General features: G+C 38.9%; 1 protein-coding gene across 7 annotated transcripts in view; it reads right to left on the reverse strand.

Annotated features, from left to right (window-relative positions):
• KCNK2 (potassium two pore domain channel subfamily K member 2) overlaps positions 1–21,298 on the reverse strand; it is a 158,234-nt gene that overhangs the window by 25,036 nt on the left and 111,900 nt on the right. For 6 of the 7 annotated variants that reach the window (XM_061625206.1, XM_061625205.1, XM_061625207.1 and 3 more), the window contains 3 exons: positions 18,454–18,635; positions 15,752–15,938; positions 6,475–6,614 (listed from right to left, as the gene is read on the reverse strand). In XM_061625206.1, the coding sequence (XP_061481190.1) occupies positions 6,475–6,614; positions 15,752–15,938; positions 18,454–18,635 (509 nt within the window). The remainder of the gene's footprint in view (positions 1–6,474; positions 6,615–15,751; positions 15,939–18,453; positions 18,636–21,298) is intronic. The other variant, XM_061625203.1, reaches the window with a different exon arrangement.

Below are 21,298 nucleotides of genomic sequence, written 5' to 3' on the forward strand. Positions count from 1 at the left end.
GGCAACAGTAGGCAGGGTTGGTGAGCAAAGCAAGCAGGGATGGAGCCCCTAGTATTTAGAAATAAAATGATCTGAGCACAAAACATACTATCTTCTAATGTTTTTAAAGCAAAATTTATTCACATAATCTGTAAACTAAGAAAATGTTTCCTTATCCCACTCCCGAGAAAACAAGCTGTTTATTAAAATCCAGTGACATTTTAATTAAAATAGTTTATAGCCGCTGTCACCAATAGATGCACATTATCATGTAAAAAGGTGCATCTGAAGTGAAACTAATACATCTGTCTATAAATGAACATGCATGCCTCAGAATGAGAATAGCTGAAGACACTTCTCGAGATGGATTAATGGTCCATAAATGTGGGCCAAAGCATATATTATGAAATACATGCTTTCAAACATCAGTAATCTTAATATTTAGTATAACCTTTCAGGAATTTACATGCTGACTTTTTTCTTTTTCTTTTAGTCTTCACAGCTGTATTTCATATTGCAATTAAACTGCTGATTTCTTTATTTACAGCTTTTCGCAAACACAAATCAAACTACTTCAATCCAAAGCATTGAGACGTTTGCATGACTTTTAGAAATTGTTTCTTTAAAATGACTACTTTCTATAAGTCACACTGAATTTTAAATCAAATTAAATTAAGGCTGTAAATCCTTGTGTCTTAAACAATTGACATTACTGGAAATATATGTACATACAATAAAACTGGACTCATCCCTAATATTAGCACTGGTAGAAGGATACGTTTATTCCAATAAATGGCAGTAAACATACATACTACATTAGAAGTAGGGTTGCCAGGTGTCCAGTTTTCATGGAGACTCCAGATTGTGGGGTGCTCTCCAGATCTCTGGGTGAGTCACCTTAATCTCCAGACTCTCAGCTTTCATTTTTTTAAAAAACATTAAGTTTCTAGGTGGTCTGGTTCCTCGGATATACACCAAAACGTCACCCCCCCCCTGCAACTTCAGTTAAATGAGCTCAAAGTTGGCTGCTCTAATCCCGCTCTTTCAGGTTTGTAACCAATAAGCAAAGTCAGGGTTGTGATAGACAAGGCAGTAACTAGTGCCCTTTGCAAGTCAGAAAACTTGTTTTTTCCTGCTTTTCTGAAAATCTCATCAATTGAGTAAGTATATAGCTTTCACTCTTTTTCTCTCTTGTGTGTAGGAGTCAAGTAAGTTTAAATTTTCCTGGACTGTTGAAGAGGGAAGGGTTTTGAAAACCTTCCCAATATGAAGCTTTAATCCAGTACTTGCTTTTCTGGGAGTAAAGCTGCAATGCTAATCCCACATACACATTGAATTCAATAGGACTCAGGGCCGGCGCAAGGCATGCCAGGGCCCTTGGGCACCAGCCTGTCCCAGGCTCTGGGCATGAGTGTACGCACACATGCCCCACCTACCTGTCTGTCCTGTCTTTTGCAGCTGCGTGAGCTGCGTGCAGAGGGCTGCCATCAACCAAGATGGGGGCCGAGGTTTCCCTAAGGGGCTATACTACTTTATTGTAAAAAAGCAGTTTACAGAAAGAATCAAAACAAAAAAATTATTGGCAAAAACAGTTAAAGACAGATATTTAAAAATATTCAAAATAATAAAACCAACAATGAGTTAAAAATATATTTAAAATAATAGCTTCTACATGCCTGGGTAGGCTTGCCTAAACAAAAATGTTTTTAGCAGGTGCCAAAAAGAGTACACTGACAGCACCTGCTAATGTCAATAGGCAGGGAATTCCAAGGCGTAGGTGCTGCCATATTAAAGGATTGATATCTTACAAGAGCAGAACAAGTACTATGTGGCACTCGTAACATGGAAAGCACACCTTGAACTTGGCCTGGTAGCAAATCAACAAACAGTGCAGATTTCAGAGCAGAGGTATGTGCTGATATGGTCTCACTCATGTCAGCAATCGTGCCACAGCATTCTGCACTAACTGCAGCCCCCGTGTCAGTTTGTGCTGCCTGAGGAGTTCTGCGACCTTGGCTGACAGGCTGACAGGAATTTTAGTTTTTGGTTATGAATCCTGACTGGTTATGGGATGCTGAGTTTTTTCCCTTACTCATACGAATCTTGTTGTGGTTGGTATGGTATTGCATTTAGGAAATCATATCTGTCTCTTCTTTTTCTATATGGTTCCATGCTCTCCACGCAACCCTCTTAAACCCACTGATGATGCTCCTTGTTGTTTGTTTCTTGCCCAATAGTGGTGAAAGAGAATTCACATGCTGGGCAGTGTGGCCGCAATTGTTGTTGTTCCCAAGCTGCTGCCTATGAAGGTAGAACAAACCTTGTGTTTTCTCTCTGCCAATTATTACTCACTGGGATTGGATTGGCTGACAAAGTGAGTTTATAGCAGCCCACAGGGGAGACAGAAAAGAGTAGATAATCTTCTTACTTTTACTCATTTCTCAGATCTCCTTCTGAAGTGAAGGGTCAAATCTGTAAAGATATTTGGATATTAAAAGGTAGGAGAAGGACATTCCAGGCAGGGAGTTGCCAATCCTACTTGGATATGGATATCTTTGCAGAGGATCCCTGGTCAAGCTTTACCAACAACAGAAATCCAAACCATATCTACAGAGAAGTAAGTCCTATTGAGTTCTCTGGGACGTAGTCCTTTAGTAAGTGTGTTTAGAATTGCAGCCCTTCGGAGGCATCCATCTTCACTCCTGAGTGCTTCCATCTAACATCTCCACAACACTAGGCTCCTTTCTTCCTATAATGGCCTTCTGGTGATTAGACTGGCCTGAGAGCATTTAAACCCTTTTTGCCAGAAGCAAGTTGGCTAGATGTTCCCTACCCAGGCTCCATCTTTTAGCTAAGGTTTCTATCTATATAAGATTTCCAATCTGAGAGAAAGTTTTTGTTTGAATTTTATGCTTCTAGCAACTGAGGTTGATGCTTAATGTATCATGCTTAATGACATCACTCAGGCCCGCTGTGTGACATCACTCAGACCCACCCCCATGACATCACTAGGTCTTGCCCCCAAAATCTCAGGGTTTGGGATTTTCTGACCTGGTAACCCTAATTAGAAGCCAGGAAGATGTTTCAGCAACATTGTCTGAGCAGTAGTGGCAGTTGAGATGGGGCAGAGCTGCAAAGCTACCTTCCCATCCCAAGCAGTTCTTTAGCTTACCTCAACAGAGCTAGGGCAGAACAAGGTGGCAGCAAGGCTGTAACAGTACAGATGCACCAGCTGAGCTAATCCAGTGCTGGTGTGTCTGTACCGCCTTGACCTTGCTGCTGCCCTGTCCCTCCCCTGCTCTGTTCATGTTAGCTGCAGCAATGCCAGTGATAGGATGGTGATAGGACAGAAATGGGGGTGCCACAGCATTTGATTGTTCTGATGCACAACCTATACTCTAGACAAGAGGCTACTGTAAGGACAGAATATGGAGAAACTGACTGGTTCCCCATTGGAAAGGGTGTGAGACAGGGGTGTATTTTATCACCCTATTTGTTTAATCTATATGCAGAACATATCATACGGAAAGCAGGATTGGACCAAGATGAAGGAGGTGTGAAAATTGGAGGGAGAAATATCAATAATTTAAGACAGTGGTTCCCAACCTGGGGGCCGGGACCCACAGGGGGGCCACGAAGTAATCCAGAGGGGGCCGTGAACGGTAAAGAAATGAATTATTATTATTATTATTATTATTTTTAAAGTCTTCATTCCCTGGACACTGTCTGTTTTCCACTGCTGCTGCAGATGACACCTCCCCCTTGCTCCAAACGAGAGGGGAGACCTTTTGCTGAAGCGCCAGAGCATCTTTCAGATGCACCAAGAGCAGGCATCTGCCTATAAAATACATGGCAGATGCCAAAGGAGGCTGAGAGTGGAGCTACCAGTAAGAAGAGGGGATTACTATCACTAATTCCCGTTTCCTCACACAGCTGCTGCTGACAATGCCCTTACCTAGAATGAGAGGCTTTTTTTGAAGCAAAAAAGAAGCAAGGCTGCAAGGAAAGGCTGCTTTCCCCCTTCCTTCCTGGCAGCAAGCCTGCCTCCCTGGGGGGAGGGGGTCACAAAATATTTTAAGCTTATAAAGGGGGTCCCATGCTCATAAAGGTTGGGAACCACTGATTTAAGATATGCAGACGATACCATACTACTAGCAGAAACCAGTAATGATATAAAACGAAGGCTGATGAAAGTTAAAGAGGAAAGCACAAAAGCAGGACTACAACTGAACGTCAAAAAGACTAAAGTAATGACAACACAAGATTTATGAAACTTTAAAGTTGACAATGAGGACATTAAACTTGTCAAGGATTATCAATACCTTGGCACAGTCATTACCAAAATGGAGACAATAGTCAAGAAATCAGAAGGCTAGGACTGGGGAGGGCAGCTATGACAGAACTAGAAAAGGACCCCCAGTGCAAAGATGTATTACTGAACACTAAAGTCAGGATCATTCACACCATAGTATTCCCGAACTCTATGTATGGATGTGAAAGTTGGACAGTGAAAAAAGCGGATAAGAGAAAAATCAACTCATTTGAAATGTGGTGTTGGAGGAGAGCTTTGCAGATACCATGGACCGCGAAAAAGGCAAATACTTGGGTGTTAGAACAAACTAAACCAGAACTATCACTAGAAGGAAACTGAGGAAACTGAGATTATCATACTTTGGACACATAATGAGAAGATATGATTCGCTAGAAAAGACAATAATGCTTGGAAAAACAGAAGGGAGTAGAAAAAGAGGAAGACCAAACAAAAGTGGATAGATTCCATAAAGGAAGCCACAGACCTGAACTTACAAGATCTGAACAGGGAGGTTTATAACAAATTCTATTGGAGATGGCTGATTAATAGCGTCTCCATAAGTCGTAATCAGCTTGAAGGCACATAACACACACACAACATAAGTATAATTTCCAAATTGCTTGATATTAATTCCTCTCTATTCTGCACAGGTTAGGCCTCATCTTGAGCACTGCATCCAGTTCTGGACACTGCACTTTAAGAAGGATGCAGACAAACTGGAACTGGTTCAGAGGAGGGCAACAAGGATGATCAGGGGACTGGAAACAAAGCTCAATGAAGAGAGACTGAAAGAACTGGGCATGTTTAGCCTTGAGAAGATTGAGGGGTGAAATGATAGCACTCTTCAAGTACTTGAAAGGTTGCCACACAGTGGAGGGCCAGGATCTCTTCTCAATATACCCAAGTGCAGGACACGGAATAATGGGCTCAAGTTATAGGAAGCCAGATTTCGGCTGAAAATTAAGAAAAACATCCTGACTGTTAAAGCAGTGCAACAATGGAACCGATTACCTAGGGAGGTGGTGGGCTCTCCAACACTCGAGGCATTCAAGAGGCAGCTGGACAGCTGCCTGTCAGGTATGCTTGATTGAGCAGGGGGTTGGACTTGATGGCCTTCTAGGCTCCTTCCAGCTCTACTATTCTATGATTCCATAACTCTGTGACTCCGCGGCTCTGTCCTACAACACTGGCTGCTACTGCCTGTGAAGTGAGGGCCACTGGGATAAATATCTTAAAACTATATTTACTCTCGGTTTTGTGAATCGTGGGTAACAAATCCGAATTATGTTTAGTGAGAACCTCAAGGAGCAATAATTCTGGGGATATGCCATGATGCAATCACTATACATGGAACACATAATACATAATTGAATCTTTGGCTCTTCTCACATGCCCTTTGTCTTTTCATCTAGTTGTTCTACCAAAGCATTATCACCTATACCAAATCACTTTGTCAGAAGTAGAGAGAATTAAAAAGGAATACAGTGCACTGAGCAGTTGTGCCTTTAGCTCTGCCTCCTGTTTTTAGTGCTTCTGTTTGCCGCCCTGGGCTCCTGCTGGGAGGAAGGGCGGGATATAAATCAAATCATAAATAAATAAATAAAATAAATAAATAAATAAATGTATACTTTTGAAATATTAATTTGGGTAAAACTAAGAAAAGGTCTCAAAATACCAAATTATACTGTTTAAGGGACAGGATAACAAAAGTGGATTACATTAAAAAATGGAAAGGAATGATATAAGAAAATATTTTGGAAGATATAAGGAAATACATTGAAAAATATGAACAAATATGAACAAATGTAAAATAATGTACACCAACAGTGATGAAGAAAAAAAGAAAAATACATTCCAGCAATATTTATTTATAAATATATTAAAACAGCTCTAGAACTGTTAGGTTCCAGTGTGAATGCATCTGTAATGTTAACACAATGAAATATTGTGCAGCTAGAACAACTTGCTACTGTATTATATTACATTTAATATAAATTTAATATATGCAATTATATTAAGCAAGTACTAGAGCAGCATTTGCAGTCTTGCAGGCAGCATTGTTTTGAGGTTAGTAAAATTAAAATTCTTAAACTAGGCTATTTGTGAAAATAAAAGGTAAAGTAATTTTTAGCAAAGTTTTGAGTCATAATTAAACTACCTCAAGTTCCTTAGAACTTCCTTACCTCTTCCTTGGTCTTTTTAGATATTACTCTTAGCCAATCACCAATCATGCTCAGGACAGCAGCAAAATATGCAAGGCCTACAAGGATCCAGAACCACACCATTGGTTTGTAGAAATCAAAATATTCAATATCTGATCCCCCTGAAAAGATAAAGTTTATTTTTTAATTCACATAAATATATGATAAATATATTTTCTCTTTATACCTATCATCCTTTATTTATATTTCTTTACTATTTATGAAAAAAGACTATCCCTTTTCTCTGAAACTTTCACGAACTTTTCAGAACTTTGGTATATGAAAGAAATTAAACAGTGAAATATACATACAAACAAAAACAGATATGGCCCAAATTTAGCCAAAGTTAAGAAGTGGGTCATTCACATAATGCTAAACTATGGTTCAGCAACAACTCCAAAGACACTTTACTGTGTCCCCTAACACTTAATAGTACTAAACTAAGATTTAGCAAAAAGTCCAACAACACTTAAAAATGCTTAGTCATAGCCAGATTGTGTCCAGTTTTCCCCCCTCTTTGTTTTAAGCAGACCACAGATGTCACAGAATCTGAGGCATATTATGCCACTGGGGCTGCAATCCTATGCTCAATGGAACTTAAAACTGAGGAGACGTGATAGAATTGTACTGTAAAATAGTCAATCCTGTATTCTGCTGTATTCTATTAAGCATGCGAAGAATCATTTTAGTATTCAAACTATTCAGTATGAATACTCATGTATCTTAAAAATTGACTTTCTTATCACTGAAACTGATGGATTTTATCAGTTATCAATTAACAGCTTGAATCATGATGGTTGCTATACTAAATTCACATTCCACTTGCTCCAAAAATTTTTTTGCTATAATCCTAATACCTGATACAACTACTTAGTGCCGTTCCATTCCATAGAAATCACAGCAGTCTTTAGCAGTCTATAGAAAGCAGTTTTACTGAAAATAATTAAACAGCTCCAGTTCTACATTGCAGACACTGATTGTAAAGTACCACCATTTGGCTTACAAGAACTGAAAACCACTAGCAAATATGAAAAGGCAAATTCTATGTAACAATGTATCTATCCACTACACAGCATGGTTCAAAAGTACAGTATGCTAGTATAACAGCAATTTCTGTTTTAAATCTTAGTTTATTATAAGCAGTAGCCTAATTTTATTTGAAAGTGAAATCACTGTCACTTTGGAATACAGAACCCATTTTAGTAATTTTAATATAAAATTACAACATTCAGGGCCACCATTTGTCGTCTTTATCCAAGGAGAGTTATATATTGACTGGAGCATTTATGGCCAGGGATAAGAAAAATGTTGTCGTAGTCTAGCATCTAGTGTATTTTTATCCCTACCAAACCCTAAGAGGCAGCATTATGCTTGGACTGCCTTCAAGTTGATCCCGACTTATGGCTACCCTATGAATAGGGTTTTCATGGTAAGTGGTATTCAGAAGGGGTTTACCATTGCCTCCCTCTGAGGCTAGTCCTCCAAAGCTGGATAGGGCCTGCTCAGCCTGCCACAGCTGCACAAACCAGCCTCTTCCTTGTCCACAACTGCCAGCTGGGGGGGCAACTGGCCTCCCTAGGACTATGCAGCTTGTCCCCGGCTGCACAGGTGGCAGGGCACATAAGCCCTGAGCCAATCACTGTGGGGGTGATCTTTAGCTGGCCCTTTACACTCAGGAGACACAAGCAGGGATTTGAACTCACAGACTCTGGACTCCCAGCAAGGCTCTCCTCCCCACTGTGCTATACCAGCTGTTGCATTATGCTTACAAGGGGGAAATTCTACAGAAGCAGCAAGAAGTTGGCTAAAGATACAGGGCCTAATTCAAAAACAGCAGAAAAGGAAGGCCAGGCATCAGGATTCAAGCAATAAAAGGGGGCAATGAGTCGTGAGTTCAGAAAGCTCAGGATGAAGTACACATGAATACCAGCAATCTATCAGCAACTGGGTTCTGAGCGCAAGGGCTCTCAGAAGGGTTAGAGAAGACAAATCAAGGCCTTCAGCAAGGGCTTTCATGGTTTCATGAACTGAACAGGGGTGGGGAGAAGAAGAAGGCCTTATCTGGGCTTTGTAAAGATCCAATACAAAGAAAAGGTTGGTCCCATTTTAATACTTTGGATGTAGGAAATTTCCAAGATCAGCCTTGATATCCAGACTGGCAAAGCCCTGGATATATATGCTAAAAAGGCTCATCTCCTGTTTTGTACTTTTGATTGATGACAATTTTTGCAAACCTCCATATTTTCTAAGTTAAGCAATGTCACCTAGTGGTAGACTAAGCTGATTGCAATGACTGAGGCACTTAACGTTTCAGGCATTTTGAGGTTATGTGAGGCTAAATCTGTTGTGAGTATTTTACGCTGCCTTACAGGGTAAGCAATTTAATTGACTCCAGTATATTAGAGAAATTGTTTAAGTTTTTCTCTTAACATTCTTAGGCCACTGCTGTGGTCTGCAGCCAGCTGGCAGTGTATCATCAACACCAGTTGAATATAAGTATTGCAGAAGAACATTGAAGCAGAGGCATATAAAGAAAGTGATGTGCCACAAGTTTTCATTGGCCAACAAATCTTATTCTTGTACAAAATTTTGCACTTTTTTTTAAAAAAAATGAGTTGCTATTTATTATTTTTATACCCCACCTGGCCTCTTAGAAGGAGCCTAAGGAAACAATGCTGGCAAAAACCTGACAAGCTCAAAGTGATGCAGCACCCCCCTGAATTCAGAAACATCCAAATATCATTACTACTTTCTACTAAGCAAAGCACAGCTCTTGATGGCAACATCCTCAAAGATTAAATTAGCATCTGCATCACATGCTGTTCTTCTAGAGAACATCCACATGGCTACCTGTAAAATACCTCAGGAATGTTGGGTCTCTAAGTTCTGGAATTTCAATTAACAAATTCTGAAATCTGAGGGAATGGCATTCTGTGGATCTAAGCCAGAAGCAAACTGGTGACCTCTGACAACATTCAAAGTAAAGTGCATTTCTAGAACAAGGAGTCAATTTAAAAGAACATAAAAATCTTTGCCTCTGGTGCCAGAAGTGTTTAAGAAAAGGAAGGGAACAGCTTCCCAATGATGGGGAAGAGAGCAGATGCTGGTATGCTATTTCGGGGGGGGGGGGCTGATAAACTGCTATGGCTCAGCTGTCAGAGGTGAGCCAGGAGATGGGAAACTAGTTGAATCTGGGAGTCAGAGATGAGGAATAAAATCAAGAGTCAGAGTTGATGGACAAAGTCAAGTACCACAGAGAAACGTATCAAAAAGACCTTCTTGCTTAGGTAAAGTTGTTCAGTACAAGGTATATTTTATAAAGTGTGTCTGTCTAGGAAAGCCCATTTGTCTATTGATGAGGCCAGTCTAGAGTCTGAGAATACTCCAGTGTTAAGATACTCCAAGCTGCAGTTCTGAACCAAATGAGTAAGCTGCACACAGACCTGAAGGTTCCTGGCGCTAGCAACTCCTGACATGAGCTGTGGCTTCACTTTGGGGCTGAGCCAGGATTCATCAGCCACCAATAATTTGAAATGAATTCTAGCTGAAAAGCAATACTGTCTTTATTTTACCTTATCCATTACTTTCTTTATTTGTGATTTCTGCCACCCCACACCATTTCTTTAAGTCTTTTTTATTCTAATTCCTTTCCATTTCCTATGAGCACCGTTGCAACCTATCAAATCAAATGAACTGCTCATCATTTGAGTTCTACAACACCTTGATCTATGACACCTGTTATTAATAATCGTTACGTCACTTTTCACTGGATAAAGTTCTTTATAGTTCTTTCCTTACAATCATCTTGCAAAGCAGATCAGGCTGAGATAATAACTTGTCAAAAGTTACCAAGAGGGTTTCATGGCTGAACAGGAATGTGAACCTTGGCCTTCCGCATCTAAACACAAAATTGTGCCATGCTTTGCCTGCTTGCCATATCGAGATGATATGCTTCAGAGTTAAAATGTTTCTAAAATGTTTTAATCTGCTCATAACTTACTATCATGTAGCAAATATTTAAGCTATACTATTCTATATTAGCATGACCTTTGCCATCTTGTTGAAGATGACAGAATTTAAATTAAAAAGCTCTCTAATTTTTCACCTTCACAGAGCAATGTATTTATTTTGGAATTGTTCAAAGCAATGGCTTCATTTCAAACCAGCTGAAGAGAATTTACACTTATTGTATCCTAATTCGTCAAGAGAAACTATGAACTGTTTCTGAAGGTGCTTTTCTCAATTCATTTATTAGGTGATAATTGCAACAGTAAAGATTTTAAAGTATCAAAAATGACCTCTTTTTCACTAATGTTAACTATTAATTTGGATGTCTGCTACGTTACAGGCATTTTAAGTCAGCAGCAAGTTACTTGTTCAGTGACAAATGTCACAGATGAAACATAAGGAATAACTGATCATTAAGTTGGATCAATAATTTTCAAAACAGATATAAAAGAAAACGCTATTGATCATAAGCATTTTGATTTAATGGGAATTTTTGTTCTGTAAATTATTGTACAGGTGTATAAAGTATACCAAATACAGTTGACCAAATATATGAATAGGCCTCTTGCTAATTTCTTGGATTGTTGCATTACACTTTCTCCCAGATTTTTGGCAAAGCATGAACGATATGCAAAGGAACCCAATGATTGCAAAAAGATCTCATAACTTGAACAGGTTATTCTAGTCATTTTAATAGGGAGAACCAATTCACACACACAATCCTTTGTATGTATGAAGAGATCCCTCTACTGAGATGAATGGAGCATCCCACATGCACAACAGAGCCATGTATACATGGGAAAATGCATGGATCTCTGGATTGGTGCATTAGTGTATAGACATTCACACACATTTGGTACAGATACATGTGGTACAAATTTGATCTAAGATGTTTATATAAATAGATGTGTTATCCATATCCATGCATGTACTGGGAACTGTCTAAATTCTTTCTTTCAGCACATCTCCTTGCTGACCACCCCCATCCAACTACTTTCACACTCTCCAAGATTAGAGAGTAGCTTGCCATTTGGCATCAGAACATGCTGAAAGCAAAAGAGTGTTAATATCACCTGCAAACATCTACAGCATCTTGCTGTATCAAAGATGTAGAGATACCTCAAACAAGTGGAAGCATTTTCATTATTGTATATAATATGATAGAGAAGTAAAAGCATTCCTTTAAAAATAGGAACAAATATATTCATGCAGCTGAAGAATCTACTATCAATATCATCCATCTTCTACTAGCATTTCTAATAAAGGTGCAAGCCCTCCATGTCATTTCATTCATCTTTCTATGTGTAAATTCTTCTGATACTTTTATCTCTTTAAGTATTCTCCAAGCCTCCTACTCAGTTCTTTCAGATGCTTAATTTTTCAAAGCACATTTTTAAACAGACAATTAAATGTTTAAATGTTGGAAAATACTTGACAGATGACTAGCAGGACAATCCAAACTCTAGCTGAGAGGTAATGAAGCAGTGGAGCCACCGCTGCCCCATCATATGCCAGCTGGGCACAAGGCAGGGGCAGATAAATTGCTGCACCAGGCTAGAGCCGGTGCACTGACTGGGCAGGCAGAAGTATATGTGGTGGGTGGAATGGGGAGCTCCATGCTGGCAGAGTAATGCTGTATCACTCTGTGGGCAGAGACTGACAGGACTGAGCAGACAGAAACTTCCAACCAATCCAACTGCAAAGCAGCTTGGATTACAGCCTATTTTATATATATATATATATAATTAAAGGCAACCTGGAGAGTGTAAGTAGAAATAGCATTAACATCTATCAGAGGAAAGGGGATGATGTATATACTAACTACAGTTCTTAAACTTTGGCCAGGCTTTTTTTGGCCAGATTAAGTAAAAGTCAGACATCTTTCTTCAGATGTCAATACTTGAATTAGATGTTATCTAATACATGACTCATCACCAGCAGAAATTATTACAGTAGCCCTAACCTATGCTATTACTTTGGTTTATTCAGCCAAGTCATTTGTCCAGGATACATATTCTTTTTTTTTTTTAAGAATAATTTAAAGATTAAAAAACATGCAACTGGACAAGGGGAGTGTATCCTTGCTCATTCTTTTAAATGCCTCAGTGGCTATTGCTATCAGTGACCATGGTATGCTTCTGCCTGAGATGGGGATTGGGGGCAGGGTCGTTGATGACCCCAATTCATCAAAGGGGCAATTTCAGAAGGTGGTATTATGGGACTCAATCTTATGTTTGACTCAACGGCTTCTGGCCTATGGGTTCTCTCAGGGTTCAAATCTGTCCCCCATGCTATTTAATATCTACATGAAACTGCTGGGAGAGTTTGTCAGGGGATTTGAAGTATGATGTCACCAATATGTAAATGATGTCCAACTCTTTATCTTTCCTTTCTATCACATGCCAGGAAGACTGTTGAAGTTCTGCACTGGAGCCAGTAATGATAGAAACTAAAAAATAAGGCTTGATAAGACAGAGGAGATTCGGATCAGTAGACTGTGTATTATTGTGGGCATATTCTGCAACATGTTCCTGACACAATAATAGTGCATTAGTGGTGGACTGATTTATTCTGTTTTAGTTTAGTGGATGGATTTTTTTCTCTTTGAGATTGTTCTGCGATGCTGCCCCAGTGATACCACATTATTGCTGTCTGGAAGGACTACAACACCATAAAAGCAGGACAAAAATAAACCAGTATATTTGTAGTATAAAAAGTATGGGATTTCATCAGGAGGTCACACAATATGCACTCAATGGAAATGAAGCAGTGTGATTACACCAAACCTTTTGCAGGTGCAAACTGTATTGAAAGCGGGATCACATGTGACTGCTCCAATAGCTTCATGAGCACAAATCTTCATGAATGCACAATTAAAAGGATATCTGGAGGGTCCCTTTTATAGTCATTACTTTAAGTACTCTGCTCCAGTTAGGTTGTTATTTTTTGGTAAACAGCCAAAGAAACAGTGCAGACAATGGTACAATTAGAAGCAGCAAAATCCATAGGAGATGTACATCAGGATATTCTTTGAAATGATTGTGCGTTTCTTGACAATAATGTTTTTTAATGCCACTAGGAACTGAAGGAGAAAATATTACATCAAATGGTCCATGAAGAGGAAAATGTGCAAAAATTTATACTGACAGAAATTAATAATGTACTCAATGTTCTAGTCAGTGTTCTACAGTTAAATGAACCTTTGCACATAATGTTCCTACTGTAAACATAACTAGGGTAAGCATTTCAGTACATGAAAACAAGATAAAAATACCAGTTATCTGGCTTTGAAGAATGTACTAGCTTTAATAGTACACCACCTAGGAGACTAATTGCCTTTTGAGAATCATTTATGTGTCTTTCTATGTTGATTTTATCAACATAACAATATCATGGTCTATCCTTGCCTATGAGGATTACTGTTTCTGGAGCATGGGAATGGAATCCCAATATACATTTTGTGCAATATATGCATATTATTTATTTATTTATTAGATTTTTATACCGCCCGACTAGCATAGCTCTCTGGCCGGTGTACAACAGAAAATACAAATACATCTCATAAAATCCCATATTAAATACAACAAAAACATGTAAACATTAAAGCAGATAAAGGAACCATCTTCCACCCATATGTTCAGAAAAAATGACATCAATGGGACATTTTTACATTACAAAACACACATTTTTATAGTCAAGTATGGGCCTGTATATATGAAAGCATAGCAACATCTTCTCAAATGTATATAAGATTACATGTCCTAATATTGGCTTGCATGATTATCCCCACGTATGTAAACTGTAATACAAGAAACAAACTCAAGTCAGGACCCATATTCCTGAAGCCTAATCCAAACTGCACTGCAACTAGCCCATGTTGCACCATCTTTCTAAATATGATATCTTGCCCTTAAAACTATTGTCTCTATCAAGGTGTAACACAGAATAAGAACTACAGAAGGAAGATGATTTGCTTGAAGGAAGAGAGAAATCATGAGCATGCACTACCAGGACAAATGAGTAAGTAAGAAAGATGGGCCTACAGTGCCCATATACATATTCATGTTTGAAGCAACTATGTCTCTTTAGTGTGTGTGCCTAAAGGGAGCAGTTTCAGACATAGTGGTGTACACTTGTGGTGTACACTCTTAATGCATAACAAATGTTGCAATCCACTTCGAATGCTCAGCAGATGAAACTATTTCACTTAATTTCAAAATTAGTTTATTGTCTTAAAGCAAAATGATTGCGTTTTTTTAAAAAAAAATAGACATTTTTGGAACAATATGCCAGGTTCTGCCTTCCCAACAGAAATTTCTGAGCCCTGTACATTCTATGTAAATTGGGCCCTCCTCCCCCTCACAAATATCCATAAGCTTTGTGTCATATGCAATTTGTTGTTCTCTGTTGTTTGTGACGTGGAGGGCTAAATTATAAAGCAGGGGCGCAGGGCCGACTCCTGGTTTCTCAGAGCCTTTGGGTACAGGGTACCAGTGGGCCCCTTGTCTCCTCCCTTTCCTCCTCAAATCACAGTCCTCCTCACTCTTGGCTGCACCACTTATCTTTTCCTCTCTGCTCATGCCTTCCTCCATGTTCTCAAATATTTGTATCTTTTCTTTTTTCTCACCTTCTTCTACTTTCTTTCACCTGCTGGTATTGCCTTTTTACTCCTGCTTCCTTTCTTTTAATTTTGCTCACTTTCTTCCACCTCATGTTACCTTCTCTGTCATTTAATTCATCTATCTGTGACTCTTGCCCCCTCCTAATATCAACTTGCCTGGAATAAAAATGAACAAGCAATCTGGGGAAGGTTCATCACCCTCCGAACAGTTGCTGTTTACTGAATGAAGTTTTAAGAAACTCTCCAGATTTTCCCACACTGAAGCAACTTATAGCTGTAGTTCCAAAACAAGCAATTTTTTTCTTTCAGTTTGCAAAATCTTGCCATTTTACAATTCTTTTAAAAGCCACTAAGCCATTTTCACTCCAGCCATTTTTAATAATGTTTTTAACCCTTTTTAAAAAGATGTTTTTAAAGCTTTTTTTTTTTTTAGTTTTTAACGTTGTTTTGTTTTAATGTATTTTAAGGTCTGTTTTTATGATGTTTTAAAGTGTTTTTAACACTTCTGTTTGATGCCCTGGGCTCCTGCTGGGAGGATGGGCGGGATATAAATCAAATAGTAAATAAATAAATAAATAAATAAATAAAATGCAACAGAGCTGAGACAGCAAAATTTAGTAAAAATCTTACCCGCAACGTAGTCACCAAATCCAATCGTTGATAGGGTGATAACTACAAAATAAATTGCATCTAGTGTATCCCAGTCTTCTATGTGCTTGAATATGACCGCGGGGAGAGCAACAAACAGCACACAACCGAACAGTATGAATATTATTGTTGATATGATGCGTATCTTTGTCTGACTAACATTCCATTTCTAGGACAAAAAAAGAACAAAGAGAAGAAAAGAAGTATCTACTATTAGTAAAATAGTGACTTTTTAAAATAAAATGTGTTAATCTTTCTACTAAAAACTCAATGAACAGCACAATGTTCAAAAGTTTAAAAAACAAATCACATACCAGAAGAGGACTAAGAGCAAACAGCAAAGGTGACAAAATGGAATAAAACCATTTCAAGGGCATAGCATATAAAATTTTCAGCAATGAGTCTCCCCATAGCACAAGTATACAGTTCTCATAAGAAGATAATGCAACTCACACCATAATGAAGGGGGGGAAAGCAAAATAAAATTGTCACGCTTTATTTTCTTGTGCCTAAGGTTGGCTTGGTTATATAAATTAGTCTCATTTGTTTTCTATACCTGTTGCCTTCAAGGAATTTATTTCGTAGGATAATGACAAACAGTGTGATGCTAGTAAAAAAACTGCCACCAAAGTCACTGCAAGCATATAGTTTTAAAGAGTCATCTACACTTTTTTAGGAAGTCATCAATTTGAAATGAAATATAAGGTAATAATGCCAGACATATGATGGTTATGTGTATGGGGGGAGCTGCAGATTTCCTTTTGATTTAGAGCCAATCCACACATTAGGGCTATGACCCAAACTAGGGGCAGTGTCCAACAAGTCATTCCGTTAATGCAAGGGCTTTCATTTTAACAATAAAATTTCCTCTCCCTTTCTTCTCTCCATGCACACCCTGTGCCTTTCCCAAATCCAGTCTGGAAGGTTGGGGGAAAACCCAGAACAGATTTAGGGGTGCAGGGACAGAGGAGAGGGAAATGAAGTTCCATTGCGCAGCTGGAGGTCCTTGCACTGATGTTACTAACAAAACTACTAGCTTCCATAGGCAGCAGCATTCTCTGAACAGAAGTCTGCTCATGTGATGTTCCCACCAGCAGAAGAGAGGAGGCAGCTATCACCAGTTTCCTCTTCCTCCTCCTGTCTCTGCCCCCCAAGGCTCTGGAGGGTTGGGGGGAACCTCCAAGCAGCATGAGAGGTGGTGCAGGGAGTGTGTACAGGAGGAATCAACAAAATTACCTTCCCCCTTTCTGTAGGATCCTCCGCTGGATCTCGGTCTTATCTATGAACGTAAGGAGCCTTAGTTAGGATCCAAGCCTATGATTGTATAGGACACTGTGTATGACTTGTATGCTTTATGTTTTAGCTTCAGGAAATACCAGTGATTTCCCACAGCAGTTACAGATTTGTCCGTCTTTGGTTTTCCAATTGCATTATTCAGAGTTTTTAGATTTGATCCTTCTTGTCCTTTTATGTCTGTAGTTATGATACACAAACTCCACAATTGAAACTGAAGTGAACTTTTATATGTGCTCTGGGCTTGATCTTATTATTAAAGCAAGTGTAATGATATTTGTGCATTGTATCCAGTTCTCATTCAGCGTCCTTTTCCTTCTTGCTTTCTTGTGCGATGTATTGCTATAACTTTCAAAACAAACAGAAGAATCAAGGTTTTAACATTGTGTTAGGCCAAACTAGATATTAAAGGCAAATGAGTATAACACACCTTATGGCCTATTGAAAAAGCTTTGAGAGGTGGCAACATGATGCAGAGAAGTGCCAGGGATACTGAACTCTTTGTCTGTCTTTGCTTCTCTGCATCAAATAACCCTAACCCCAGTCAGTTCTCTCCTCCAAAAAAAAAAAAGTGCTTGATGCAAACATGAGTATGGAATTGCTGTAAAGGGGAATGGCTTGGGAGCCATTTGAAGCTGAGAAGCAGGAGGCAAAAAAGTGTTAAACATCCCTTCCCCCATTCACCTTTCCCCACCTCTAGATGCTGCTTTTTCTAAAGGAAAGGGACAAAGAGGGGTAAGTTACATTTATTTCTTAACATAAGGGCAAAATCTCAGCTCTAAGATGTCGTTACTGTAAGAAGTCAAAACTAAGTTAGCAATGATCTAGTTTGCATGTAACATTAAACCAAACCATGGTTTAGTGTGAATGAGCACATGTGCAGGTTCCCACAGCTAAGACACCAGCTGCTGCACACACACACCCTTGTCCACTCTGGCTGCTGCCAGCCTGAGGCTAAGCCGTGTTTTGACTTAGTGTTACATCTGAAACTAGGCTTGTGGTTTGTCTCCCCAGACAAACCAAGAACAGTAAACCAAGTCTTGGTTTCACAGCTTGTGGTCTGGAGTGAAGCAAACCACAAGCCCAGGTTCAGATATAACATTAAGCCAAGTCATGACGTAGTCCCAGGCAGAATGGCAGCAGCAGGAAGAGGAAAGGAATGCAGTGGCCACCATCTTTCCTCTGGGATCCTGCATGTTGACTTGTTCATGCTATATGTAGGTATACACAGTTTACTCTTGACAACTTTAAAAACTTTTCCACTACGTAAAAACTATTAACTGTATTACTGTTCTGTCGTGGATCCTAGTCATTCTCTGTTATGCTTTTAATTCCCCCCCTAAATTACAGAAATTATTCACAGTTTAGGACAATATGTTTGGTGTACTCACAACAAATGTGTCTTCTACTTTGGCGATTCCTTTCCCAAATATGGTCCCTAGTTGATCTCCAACTCCAGCCAACAGAAAACCAAAGAGAGGAATTCCCAGTAAGGCATAAATGATGCAGAATATCTTTCCACCTTTTGTACGTGGTGAACTGTTCCCAAATCCTAAATTACAAACAACTTGAGCTGTTGATAAATCAGTTAAAGGCATTAAATTACACATCTAATTTGTACTGCAGATAAGGACACTTTTTAAATGTTCCCTAGGTATATATATCACATTAAAACATTCATGTGGAGATGTTACCCTAATTGGATTGCTAAACTCACCTCAAACTGCACTGTACTAGGGTGTTCTACAACGAATCAGTCTATCTAACACAGTTGAAACTGCCACTGAATGGCCCTGATACTCTTTATAAATAGTATCATTACAGAGGTTTTCTTGGGCAGATGTCCAATTTCAAATGTAATTTTTCTGGCATTTTCAGAATAGAATCGGATCCTCATAGAGAGTCACTAATCTACTTGTACAATATGACGAAATCTTTTTCAGCACATATAATGTTTACAGATCCCCCAAACCCTTCCCAACAAAACAAAACCCACAAACTCCGAGTATGTGAATGTGGTATTTGGAGAAGTACAACTGGAACCCGTCTGTTTTTGTTATTGGAACGTATGTTAATCCAAACTCATTTCCAGAGCTTCAGAAATTACATACAATTATGTAAAAATTACGTGAACTTTAGGCAGTAAGAACTCTATATCAATTCATGTGTTTCAAAGATTCATCTCGAAAACATTAAGGGGTCTGTGACGGACAATAGTATTATGGTTAAGGCTGAGCCAAAACTTCTCAAAAAACTTTCAGCACAAATCAGTTGAAAGGTGTGGGGGTAAGTAGTCTGAAAATGTTCAGGAGGGAGTGTTAATTGTGTCAGAACTGGCACACCAATCAGTTGTTTTCATTTCTTTTTAAACTATTTTAGTGCCTGGAGCTGCTCTTGGTGGCTGGTATTTTTTTACCAGAATGCCTGGGAACAGCTATACATCTGGGACATCCTTGAGGAAAATGGCAGATGTGAGGAGCTAAAATAGTTTAAAAAGGGGGGGGGGAGAGACAAGCCATACTGCTACAAATGGTAAGCCTCCATACTTTTTGAAGAATTTCCTCTACAGGAAAAAACAATGCTGAAATGCCTGAGCCAGTTAGGGAGAACTCTGAATTAGGCATCTTTCCTGCAGGTTATGTGATAATGATGACCACCATAACCTTCCATGATTTAGGTACATGATACTTTTCTTATTTAACATTTATCTTATCCTCTCCCCAAGGAGCTCAAGGCACATTTTATTCCCATAACTCTCTTTGAAGTAGGGAAGGCTGAGAAAAGTGACTGGCCCAAGGTCACCAGTTTCATAGCTGAGTGGAGATCTGAACCTAGTTCTCCCCAGTTCAAGTTCAACAGTCTGCTGTTCACTGTGATGTACAGTGCTATAATTTTAAGATATCTGGTTAGACGTCCTTCTCCAAATTATCATTCTGGCATAGCTTGCCTTGGAAAAAAGTAGTAGCATTATAAGCTGCTCAAAAATGTTCTAAGGCTCAAGACTACAGACCAAGAAGGTAGTGGGCAGAATAAGACAAGAAATTATTATGTGCCTTCAAGTCGATTTTGACTTATGGCGACCCTGTGAATCAGCGACCTCCTATAGCATCTGTTATAAACCACCCTGTTCAGATCTCGCAAGTTCAGGTCTGTGGCTTCCTTTATGGAATCAATCCATCTCTTGTTTGGCCTTCCTCTTTTACTACTCCCTGCTGTTTTTCCCAGCATTATTGTCTTTTCTAGTGAATCATGTCTTCTCATTATGTGTTCAAAGTATGATAACCTCAGTTTTATCATTTTAGCTTCTAGTGACAGTTCTGGTTTAATGTGTTCTAACACCCAATGATTTGTCTTTTTTTGGTCCATGGTATCCACAAAGTTCTCCTCCAATATCACATTTCAAATGAGTTGATTTTTCTCTTATCCGCTTTTTTCCCTATCCAACTTTCACATCCATAAATAGAGTTTGGGAATACCATGGTGTGAATGATCCTGACTTTAGTGTTCAGTGATACACCTTTGCATTTGAGGACCTTTTCTAGTTCTCTCATAGCTACCCTCCCCAATCTTAACCTTCTTCTAATTTCTTGACTGTAGCTCCATTTTAGTTAATGACTGTGCCAAGATATTGATAATCCTTGACAAGTTCAATATCGTCATTGTCAAGTTTAAAGTTTCATAAATCTTCTGTTGTCATTACTTTAGTATTCTTGAAATTCAGCTGTAGTCCTGCTTTTGTGCTTTCCTCTTTAACTTTCATCAGCATTCGTTTCATTACTGATTTCTGCTAGTAGTATGGTATCATCTGCATATCTTGATATTAAGTTTAACTTGGATCTATTGCTGATCTTGCTGCAATCAAAAACCTTTGTTTGTAATCTGTTATTAGCCACTACTAGGGTGTACCATGTTTGTATTAAGTTTTATGCTTTAAGTCTCTACAGACTTTCTTCGTTTTGTTAAGGGACAAGGTGATACATTTCCTATGCTTTTCAGTCACCTACTGTTTTATAGAAACGGTAGTGATTCATTTTCAGCAATTGTATAGCTCATTTAGTACTTGTTGATATGGTCTTCACTTCCCAAAATAACTAGCACACTGGATATTGTCACTGGATGCCCAAGTGACCTCAGTGGCCTTCTACCAGGTTTAACTTTTGTCCCAGCTACTATCAAGATAGCTTGGCAGTAGTGACATTCAAGTCTGGATTGTTATAACGTGGTCTCTCTGGGATT

Source organism: Rhineura floridana, chromosome 4 (assembly GCF_030035675.1).
Source record: "Rhineura floridana isolate rRhiFlo1 chromosome 4, rRhiFlo1.hap2, whole genome shotgun sequence".
Classification (NCBI taxonomy): domain Eukaryota; kingdom Metazoa; phylum Chordata; class Lepidosauria; order Squamata; family Rhineuridae; genus Rhineura; species Rhineura floridana.